The sequence below is a fragment of the Lupinus angustifolius genome, chromosome LG09, assembly GCF_001865875.1.
Source record: "Lupinus angustifolius cultivar Tanjil chromosome LG09, LupAngTanjil_v1.0, whole genome shotgun sequence".
NCBI classification, from domain to species: Eukaryota; Viridiplantae; Streptophyta; class Magnoliopsida; order Fabales; family Fabaceae; genus Lupinus; species Lupinus angustifolius.
In genome coordinates this window covers 5,827,220-5,839,228 of record NC_032017.1, presented here as the reverse complement: position 1 = coordinate 5,839,228, position 12,009 = coordinate 5,827,220, and the positions used below count along the sequence as shown (strand labels likewise).

The following is a 12,009-nucleotide window of genomic DNA, read 5'->3' as shown; positions in this document are numbered from 1 at the left end:
GTATTTTTGATAATTTTTTTAATATATTTATTTTGCGAGTGTAATATTTATGCACTAACAGTATAAAGATTTATATACAATTATTATATTATATATCATTCATTAGGATTACATTTTTTGAAAAAATGGATGATGATTAAATATGAATAGTAGATGATGTGATGACAGTGAATAAAACTCATACACTGTCAGCATATTTTTCTCTTATTTTAAATAATTTATTAAAATCATTACTTTACTCACAAATGAGTGTTTAAATTTAAACCTAATTTATCAATTTTGGACAGTACACAACAAACAATTTCAATATTATGTACATATTATAACACAAAGTTAGACAATATTGCACGCTTGCATCAAAACCAAAAAAATTAACATTGCACAATTGAGAGTGTATTTTTTAATTTGAATTAGTTTTTGTTACCAAAAAAAATGTTCCATGATTCTCCACATCACTCATGAATCCATATAGTGTTTGTAAGTTATTTTTACCAATATTTTCTTCATTGTATATTCTTATTTTCTCAATTGATATTTAATATTGTAATATCATTACTTTATATTGAGGTATAGTCATAAACATTGTTGATATATTCTAAATTTCTATTATATCATATATTGATTCAATCATTAATCAAGATGAACTTCTTACTGATAGAGTGATGATTTATATTGAAAAGGTAATAACTCAAATTTTTATTTGTAATTCAATCATAAATGAATTTAAGCCTTCAAAAAATGAAAAATGACATTTAAACGAATGTACATTTTTCTTTAACATTTTTATTTATTAATTAATGTTATTTATAATTAATATGTTATTTTGAAACGATTATGTATATATTTATTTATGTTTGATTGTTATTCAATTAATTTTAATTATAAGTTGTAATTAAATATTATTGTTCCCTCTAAACTTAAGATCAGCTATTGAGGAGAATGGTTCAAGAAATGGAGTGAAAAAATGTTATGAGTTCAAATCCCGTACATAACAAACTAAAAAGTAAATTACATAATAGTATAATGGTTATGGTAAAAGGTTAGAGTGAAAGAGATTGAATATTCAAAACCTATAACAAATACTAATATTACCTTCATAAAAATAACAGGACTATTGAGATATCATTATTTCTATATAAAAGCAAAACATTGGATACCAATATGCATAAAAGAGGAGAGTTATTGCTGAGGATTGGAAGCATTAAAATAGAAAAATATTAGCATACCTTTGCCTCTTTCTCCCGTTGATGAAATAAATTGGAGGTGGCATGCATGCTTGAGATGCAACTAATTCCGAAAGAGGAAAAGATATATATACGGTATTATTAATATATCATCAATCATTAATATTTAATAATCTTTAAATTTAAAAAAAAAATAATTAAAATGAATGGCGGATGATGTAGTGTATGTCTATAAATCTTTACACTCACATTAATTGACTTTACACTCATTTCCAATTCAATTTCTTTTGTATTTTTTTTCATTTATTTATTATTCCTCGGTGAAAAATAACTGAGAGATATAAAATGTTGGGTCTCATAAAAAATATGTAGCTTGTTTAATGAAAAAATAGAGTTATTATGATATTAGACACTTAATGGAACTTTAAAACTACTCAGGGAAATACCTTCTAGGTGAGTCAGCAACAAAAACTAATAATGCATGCTTGGCACCCTACTGTAAATATTTATTATATTATTTCTCATTTAATTATATTTAATAACTATGTACCAAAAAATTATATTTAATAGTCAATAATAATAAAATATGAATGATGAATTATATGATGATAATGTAAAAATATTTTACATTATTGATACATATATTTTTATCTAATATTTTACATCTATATATAGTACTAATGTATAGTCATTTTCTCTTTTTTAAAGTGAACTTTGAATATTTTATTCAGTTAATTATTTTTAAATATTTTTATAAAATCAATAAAGTTTAATATAGTTGATAGATATCCATAAAAAAAGATGGTTATTATAAATAAAAGTCAAAATTGATATCATCTTCTAAAGAAATTTAATCTTTTAATTTGTTCACCTAAAGAATCACTAATTCATATCAAAAGTATATTTGTTATAAGATAAATTTTCAAATCCTTCCATTGATAATCAAATATTAGTTTCCTAATCATTTTTAGGTGAAGACGCCCCCTGTATGAATTTACCTGTTTTGATTTTATATTGATCAAATTGTTGTAAAAATTTAAACCAGAGAATTTATTTAGGAATATTTATCATCTATCTAGAATATTTCATTAAATTAGGAGATCCTAGAATTAGTTTCCTTATCTAATTTATAATTATCGCTTTGGCTATATCTTAGGTTAATATTGAATATTTTAGAAAATTGTACTATTTATTTTCTTACCAAAAGAGTATAATATTAGTATAAAGAGCAATTAATATTAGTATAAAGAGTAATTAATATTAGATTTTGTGGCAGCTGAATATTTATAATTATATAATTGAAATTATATGAATTATTTTTCTCTTTTGTTCTTCTTATTTATAGAGTAGTTTTTTAGTATGAGATATGAATATATAATATATGTGGATAAATATTATGTGCGATATCGATTAAATAGAGTCTACTGATAAAGTGTTGGTTTAGTAGTATAAGATTTTGTTAAATCTCGAGGATGACTAAAAGGTAAATAATTCATTTTATGGGAGCGACATTGGTTAGGAGAGACAATCACATTCTCCTAAAGGGATTAATTTATTGCCTAAAGTGGTGAAAGAATACATTTGGTAATACCAAAAATAAACAAAAAAATCTATTGTTTATAATTTTTTAAGTCAAATATCATATATTATTCGTACTTTTTGTATTACCAAGGGTAATAAGATATTGATCTAGTAGTATAAGATCTTGTTAAATCTCGGGATGACCAAAAAGTAAAGAATTTGATTCATGTGAGCGCCACTTGTTAGGAGGAACAATGACACCCTCCAAAATTGATTAATTCATTATCTAAAATGGTGAAGGAATACATTTGATAATACCAAAAAATTAACCTAGAGTCTATTGTTTATAATTTTTTAAGTCAATATATTATATATTTTTCGTATTTTTTTATACTACTAAATGTATTATGTCACATTTTTTAGTGAAGAACTAATATCTTCCATGATTCGTGATGTCCCTCCCAACAAATTATCACTTCTAGAAATTGAACATTCGACCTTAAAGATCCAACGAAACTTTACACTATTAGATCAATTCATTGATACGTTGAACCTCATTTAATTTCTCCTAAATAAAAATAATACACCTAAATGATTGCCTAACTCTATAAAAAAAACTGTACATTAAATGTGCTTAAATATTAGACTCACCATCTTATTAAATGATGTCATAAGGATGGTTTTTCCGTATTTTGTGTCTAAATATGTCTTCACCCTTGAAAACGACACATCATAAGTAGAAAGAATGACCAAAACGACACATAGGGACCAAGACCATGTCGCTTAGAAGAGAAAAAGAAAAGAGTAGAAAGTCCAAGTCTCAAGTAAGGGAGCGATTAAATGGCTGAATCGGTGAGTTGTTAGCATAATAAAGGAATCACATTCCTACATGGAAGTTGTTGTTTTCACCCACTGATATTGTAAAGATTTATACACAATCAATATATTATGTATCATTTATTTATATTATTTTTATTTAAGAATTAATAATTGAAAATAAATGGTAAATAATATAGTCATAGTTAAAAAAGCTCTTACAGAGTCCTACATCTTTTTCTCTTGGTTTTAGAGATAAAATTGTCGTATTATATATTATTATGTATGAGAGAGGATTCACTTACTTCAATAAGTCTAAAAAAACTTACTCCAAATCTTAGTCATCATTTTCAGATAAATTCAATGGTTTAAATCTAATAACTAATTCGACATAGTAATAGACATTCTAGTACCGGAGAGGGTCTCGGTCCTCCATAATAAAACATAAAAATGAAAAGGGTAAAAACGTCAATCCAAAAAGTTGCATGTAATAACCACAACTATTTATTACCAACACCTCTCTTTCCTCTGCAAAATCCTCTGTTTCTGTCTTTATAACCAGCATGAGTTTCTGAACTGCATGTGTTGTTATAACTAGAAGTTTCCATTTAGAAGCAAAGTAGATACCCAAAATGAGATTTTCTGATTCATCTTCATCAATGAAACTCTTGTTATTCATGGTTCCATTCATCTTAGTTGGTGTGTTTATTTCTTTGTTGGGTCCTAATGCTTCAACTTGGTCTTTTCTTTCTGTTACTTCTCCTTCTTCTACCTTATCAGGTGGTGGTGGTGGTGGTGGTGGTGAAGGGTTGGTGGTGGTGGCTGTGGATCCTCATGGTAAGGAGGAGAATGCTATTTCAGATGACACTGTTTTCAATCACTCTTCTGCTCCTTTATTTCCCATTCAGGCCATAGAAACACTTCAATTATATGTAAGATACTTTATTTTTCTTTAGCTCTTTTTAATCATCATATTCTCTTCATCTTTTAACCAAGTACCAAGCAAGGTGCTTATTCCTTTAGCGTCTGTTTGTGAGTTGAGTTGAGTCTCCGAGAGGAAGGAATGAAAATTGAATTCAACTCATAAACAGAACCTATAGTAAAATATAGTTCGAATAATGTAAATAATAAGAAATTGTAAGTATTCTCATTATACAATTATATTGTGATCTTTTGGCTCAAAAAAGATTGTCTCATGTGGATGACACTTTCAACTAGAAGAAAATCATTTTTTATTACTCAAAGTGCATAGTTACAAAGAAAGTGCTAGAAAAAACAAAGGAAAATATGATATGATGTAACATTTTTACCTTTTAGATGCAATGTAATAACATTTTTACCTTAAATATAAAAATAATATCAATAACTTGATTCTTTTTCATTATGAAGGGGAGAATGTAATTAAAGTCATAGTTGTATGTTTCCATTGATTATATTCCCACTTAATTTTTACATGCATGATGCTTTCAGAATACTAATGAGAAGAAGCATCATACTTAACATTCTTCCATAAAATTTGATGACAAGTTTGTGAATTTATCATATATTTCGTTCCTTTTCTGCATAGTATCCCAATAATGTTACATAATTTTATTTGTGTATGTTAATAAAGTTGTAAAATGAAAATTTGCAAGAATCTTCATCATAGGTAATTTTATATTAATATCACATTTTGTTCTCAACTAGTGAACCGGTCCCAATACCGATATGGTATAATAATTATACCGGTCATGCAATCATATCGGTCAAAATAGGTCAAAATCGGTCATATCGGCTGGTTTCCAATTGAACAGTACCGGTCATACCAACCGGTTTCCAATTGAACAGTACCGGTCATCCCCGCCGATTTTTATTTAAAATTAATTTTTTAATGAAAATAAAAAAAAATTATTAGTTTTTTATTGATTTTTCAAAATCAATGTTAATATATTATATATGTATATATAATTTCGCCAATATGAGGTTTAGTTAGTGTCCCACCATTTGAATCGCTATACCATTATACCAGTACCTAATCGGGTTGATATGACCAGTATGGTATTAATAACAATGCATTTTGTTATCTTCAAAAGTGGTTTTTAGGTAGATAATTGTATAACTATATCATTGGAATCAAAATCTTAGTATTTGTGAGTTTAAGTAAAGGTTATGACCAATCTTTTTTTAACAGAATCAAAATGAAGAAATTAGCAATGTCTCCAAAATTTTGCCCAACAAGGCTCCTATGAATGAATCTGATGTTCCTCAATTGACACTGAGGCAGCAAAGAAAATTCAGCATCTCAGATATGACTGAAGCTACTCTAACACAAGCTCGAGCCGCAATTCGAGAAGCAAAAAATGGAAATCAATCACAAGATGTAGATTATGTCCCAGTAGGACCAATGTATCATAATGCTAAAGTGTTTCATAGGTAAATAATGCTCTACTTTATTTTCGAACTGCTAGACTATTATCCTGTAACATTTTCGGTTGAGAGTAATGTTCATAATCCATAATAATTTTAAGAGTTTAATATATATGCATTGTCAGCGTAAAGTTTTTTTACACAGTAGTACGTCATACATCATTTTTGTGTTCGCTTGTTTAATCGCTGCAAAATTGGTATGATAGGAGTTACATAGAAATGGAGAAAGAGTTTAAAGTATTCGTCTACGAAGAAGGGGAGCCACCAGTTTTCCATGATGGGCCTTGCAAGAGCATATACTCCATGGAGGGAAATTTCATCCATGCTATTGAGATTAATGAACAATTCCGAACGAGGGACCCCGAGAAAGCGCAAGTATTTTTCCTTCCTTTTAGTGTAGCAATGATGGTCCAATTTGTCTATGTACGTGACTCTCATGATTTTGGTCCCTTAAGAAGAACTGTCATAGACTATGTCAATGTCATTGGTGAAAGATATCCCTTCTGGAACCGAAGCCTCGGAGCCGATCATTTCATGCTTTCTTGCCATGACTGGGTAAGTAGATCACTATCACTTATTTATAATCCTAACTTAGTATCCGAATGATAGAAAGCATTCTTCAAGTTCTTGAATATGCATCTCTTGTTTCAAATTTGTCCCTCGATATTCTTCGCAAGTTAACAGTATTAGAAACTGTTGAATGAGGGCCTGCCTGCATTCATGATCTTGACAGTAATTTCTATCATTCGAGGACTAATATGACAAACACGGAATTTTTTAACAACAATGTTCGTTACACTTTAAAGGGTGAGGGTGAGCTTTAGCGCAATGGTACAGGTTGCTGCTTGCCACTGGTTCAAATTCTGGACACAAATGTCCCTCTTCCGGCATATGGAAAACATGCATGAGAAAATCGGCATTACATTTTGAAGGGTTGATCTAAGTTTTTACTCAGATTTTTCAATCTAATTTTTATTGTGTCAGGGGCCAGAGACTTCAGCTTCTGTTCCGAACATGTACAAGAATTCGATTCGTGTGTTGTGCAATGCTAACACCTCAGAAGGATTCAATCCAGCAAAGGATGTATCTCTACCAGAAGTGAATCTCCAAACAGGTTCAATAGAAGGTTTCATTGGTGGACCATCTCCATCTAAACGTTCGATTTTAGCTTTCTTCGCCGGAGGGGTGCATGGCCCGATTAGGCCAATTCTTCTAGACCATTGGGAAAACAAAGACCAAGACATCCAAGTTTACAAGTACCTTCCAAAGGGTATGTCCTACTATGATATGTTAAGGAAGAGCAAGTTCTGTCTTTGTCCTAGTGGGTACGAGGTAGCAAGTCCTAGAATAGTAGAGGCAATATACACAGGTTGTGTGCCAGTGCTTATTTCAGACCATTATGTGCCTCCATTTAGTGATGTTTTGAATTGGAAAACATTTTCAGTTGAAGTTCAAGTTAAGGACATTCCTAAGTTGAAGGACATTTTGATGAGTATTTCTCCTAGGCAATATATAAGAATGCAGAGAAGGGTAGGAGAAATTAGGAGACATTTTGAGGTACATAGTCCTCCTAAGAGATTTGATGTGTTTCATATGATTCTTCATTCTGTTTGGCTTAGAAGATTGAACATCATGGTCCAAAATGATCAATGACATTATGTAGGTTAAGGGTAATGTTATATCATTTTCTGCCATATCCTCCAGCAAATCTTTCTATACCATACAAAAGTAGGACATGTCACTCGTAAATCAATAATTAATAAACTTTGTGGCGTGTAATACTTTTCTTATGGTGTAGGAAGATTTGTAGGAGGATATATCGTTTTCTGTAGGTTAATTGTGACCGCTTTTGATTAATTAGTTTCAATTGTTTCAGATTGAAAAAGTAATTAGATGGTGTGATTATTTTGCTGTCCTGTATAAATTAATTTGGAAGAGGAAAAATAAATTTTGAATTCCCTTGGGTTGGAACAAATTATTTTAAGAAATAATTTATGCAATTTGGTATGAAGTTTATATAATTTATGAATATAATATTACATTAGTGAAACTCTAGTTCATAATTTTATTCGAACTTTGTACTTAAATAACATGAAAAAAGTAGACATGTATTGGATTCGAAATTTTCTATCCAATCTTCCTATTTCATATTACACATAACTATATTGCACCCAACTAAAGTTGGTAATCCCTTTTCACTGTTAAAAAAAATAATTCAAATAATGGTGGAAGATGTAATGATTTCGTATAAATTTTTATAATATAGGATATTTCTTTCTTCTAAATATTGATCAGGTTATGATTTGAACCAAAATTTTCCCTATTCACTATCGTATATATTACTTTTGTCATCAATAACAAACAATCATCCCAATTTTGAAAACTTATTATCTATTTTATTCTTTTACTAAATAATTATTTTTTTTGTTCAACAAAGATGATGATAAAACAGAACGTGGATATATAAGGTTTAATCTCAAAATTAATGAGTAATGACAAGAGTAGTTCAACAAATATTTTAATCATAAATAAGAAAATGAGATAAATGGTGACTTATTTTTCACATGCCCACTCCACAAAAACCTATCAGACAAAAGGTTAACTTTAATGTACTCATAATTAAATAAAATCTTTTAACTAAACGAATAGAAGTTGATTTATGATATTATATTAAGATTCATCTCAAAACTAATTGATAATGATAGAATAATCTACAATTATTTAAACCATTACCCAATGTTGTGAGAACTGGACCGTACTGGACGGTCCGATCAATTTGACCGCTGACCGAACTTGAAAACGGTTCTGGTTTACCGTCTTGACCGAGTGAGAGTTGAACCGCTTTGAACCGAAGAAATTTTGGCCCAATCGTGTTAAACCCGGTTAAACCAAATTAACCCGGTAAGTAAACCGGACGGTTTACTCAAAAATAAAAATTGGAACACTACTTTAATTTTTTGTTTTACTCCAATGTAAAAAAAGATGAAAATAGTTTTTTTCAATATAATTATACATTATTATTAATTATATAATTTTTTACATTTATATATAATTATATATTTATCTTATGTATGAAATAATCAATCAGACCAAACAACTTAACCATTTAAATTGATTAAACATAATACAAGACTCATTCCGAATTAATATCCAGGTGGAATTTCATAACATTTTCATTACCGCAACTTATTTGTTATGGACATCATAGAAATAACTTAACATTCAATAAATAAAGTATAGAGATCAAACTTTGCTTCTCTAATAAATGTCTTCACCTCTTACTCTTAGAATCTTATCCATCAACCACACCGTTACAATTACATCTTACATTAATCAAAGTATCAACCTACTTCCTTCATAGCATATCTCACCACGTTATAACACATCTAACCCTAACGTGTCAAATCTTCATACATAACAATTTCCACTCATCACCTCCTCCTTCCACGTGTCACTTTCTTCAAACCCATCTCTCCACGTGTCACTACAAAACCACATTAACAATGTTCCTTCCTTCATATATATATATATAATAATAACATCATTCACCACAATCCATATTAACAAGACATTCTAAACAACCAAGTACTATAATTCTTAGTGCAACAATTCTCTACTTTTTGTTTCAAGTTTCTACAATGGCTTCAAGGCAAGATTTTAAGGAAGATAGAGCTGAAGCTGCTGCAAAACTTGCTGCTAAAGACATTGGTGATGTGAATAGAGAAAGAGAACGTGAACAAGGGTTTAATCTTAACTCTGAAGTGAATTTCAAACAGGCACGTGCTGAAGCTGCTGCTAAACTTGCTGCTAAGGATCTTGAAGATGTTAATAGAGCAAGAGAACAATATGGATTAGGTAAATAATGAATCTACTATACCCACTTTAAAACTATGATTTTCATGCATTTTTAGTTCCTATAATTTCTCACTTTGGTTTTGGTCTTGAGTTATTATACAATTAAAGTATATAAAAATATAACCCTATTTAGTTTTGGTTTTTGGTATGGGGTATGGACCAATTTATGTATATTTTGAATGTATAATAAGGATTTAGAACTGCACTTTTAGACTATATATATGAACAGAAAATAAAATGGTGAAAAACTATTGAGACTAAAACTAAAAATATTTATTGTTTACAAAGTATCTTTTATGTAGATTTAGGTGATTTACTTACATTTACTTTCAGCTTTTATGTACATGTTTTATTGAATGTTATGAATGGTTAAAATCATAGCAATTGTTGTGTATTTACATGCTCCATATCTCATAGAATTAGTACTATTAGGATGATAATGAGTTTGTGTTCCTTAGATTGGTGTAAATGAATTTGATGGTGTTTCTCTTATTGTTATTTGTTTCTTTCTTAGCTTGATTTTATGTGATATGTTATTGCATTAGGTGCAGGAGAGCATGAACAGAAACCAGGTCTCATTGGATCAATGCTAAAAGCTGCAAAAGAAGCAGTGGTTGGAAAGAATAACAATGAAGATATTGAAGTAAGGGAACACTCTCCTAACTACACTACACATAGGTATAAAGATACCTCAGAAAACACAGGGTCCAAGGTAGGAGAATACACAGATTATGCAGCTCAGAAAACAAAAGAAACAAAAGACTATGCTGTGGACAAAGCAAAAGAAGCTAAAGACACAACAATCAACAAAGCTGGTGAGTATAAAGATTATACTGTGGACAAGGCAAAGCAAGCTAAAGATGCAACAATGAACAAAGCTGGTGAGTATACAGATTATGCTGCCGAAAAGGCGAAGGAGGCGAAAGATGTGACCGCGGAGAAGGCGAAAGAAGGGAAGGATACTACAGTAGGGAAGCTTGGGGAGTTGAAGGATTCTGCTGCTGATGCTGCTAAAAGGGCTATGGGTTTCTTCATTGGAAAGAAAGATGAAACAAAGGTTAATTTCTATAACTTCACTTGAAGTAGTGCAAGTACAATTATCCTCACAATTACCTAGCTCACTTTACAACTATATAGTTTTTGTTAGTTTTTCCCTACATTTTATTTTATTTTATTAGGATTTATACTTTCTTTGGACATAAAAATAATTTTCTTAAAAATAAATAATGGCTTTATAATTAGCATAAGGGAATTGAATACAAAAAAAAAATCCGCCTTGACCTTTGACCTTTGACCTGGTTGAGCCTCTCATCTAATCGATTTCCTATCAAAATTAGGATGACTTGATCTGTCCGGATGCTTTCTGAATTTATCAACCTATATACTCATCAATATTGCCAAAAGAAACCTCAAAATACCCAGTCATGTTTTTTTTACTAGAAGACTATCTCTGAAAATATTGAAAAAAAACACTTTTCTTTGAGATGTGATTAAGCATTGTTTGAGATATAAGATGATTGAAATTATGGGTTGGGCATGCAGGAAAAGGTGAGTGAAACAGGAGAAGAAGCAAGGAGGAAAATGGAAGAATTAAGAGTGCAAGACAAAGACTACAACAATAGATCAAAGCAAGCTCCAAGGGTTGGTGGTGGACAAAAGTTAGTGATAGAAGTTGAAGAGAGTAGACCAGGTGTTATAGCTGATGCACTCGAAACAGCAGATAAGGCTACAACTCAGGCCATGAATGAGGAAGGTGTTATTAGAGTTGAACGTCGTGAGAAAATGTGATCATATATGATATGCTATATATATAGTTAATATAACGTGCTCTATATATAGTACTATATATGGGGATTTGTCATGTGATAATAATAACTTGTTTTTTGGGTATGATTTTGATCAATCCTCTTAAGCTTTATAAAAAACAAATCACCTCTTTTTTGGGTTTAGTATGTAAAGTTTTTGGTTAAATATATGAAGAACAAGAGGAAATGGTTTGGTTATTGTTAGTGTTGCTCTTGAAATGAGATCTTCTCAGGACCCTTGAATGAGAAACTTAAAAGTTTTTAATTTATCTAATTTTGAACCCTTAAATGTTTTTAACTTCATAGTAAGAATAAAGGAATAGAGTTATCTGTTTAGTCTTTTCGGCCTTCTTTGTAAGAAAAATAAAAAGTAGGAGAAATTGGGCTATTTGCATTTTTTGAAACCTTGGGCTTAATTATAT

The 12,009-nt window shown here is 30.0% G+C and overlaps 2 protein-coding genes across 3 annotated transcripts; both read left to right on the top strand.

The window, feature by feature from the left end:
- LOC109355961 (probable glycosyltransferase At5g03795) lies at nt 4,049-7,882 on the top strand. Its single transcript, XM_019599264.1, has 5 exons — nt 4,049-4,453; nt 5,692-5,933; nt 6,134-6,482; nt 6,912-7,590; nt 7,760-7,882. Exons 1-4 carry the CDS (start codon nt 4,154-4,156, stop codon nt 7,578-7,580), a joined length of 1,560 nt encoding a protein of 519 aa, XP_019454809.1. The 5' UTR covers nt 4,049-4,153; the 3' UTR covers nt 7,581-7,590; nt 7,760-7,882.
- On the top strand, nt 9,495-11,785 carry LOC109356067 (embryonic protein DC-8-like). Of its 2 annotated transcripts, none has more exons than XM_019599400.1 (3): nt 9,495-9,782; nt 10,334-10,839; nt 11,325-11,785. In XM_019599400.1, exons 1-3 carry the CDS (start codon nt 9,566-9,568, stop codon nt 11,568-11,570), a joined length of 969 nt encoding a protein of 322 aa, XP_019454945.1. In that variant the 5' UTR covers nt 9,495-9,565; the 3' UTR covers nt 11,571-11,785. The 2 variants fall into 2 exon arrangements, with proteins under 2 accessions (XP_019454945.1, XP_019454944.1); XM_019599399.1 differs by having other exon boundaries at nt 10,328-10,839.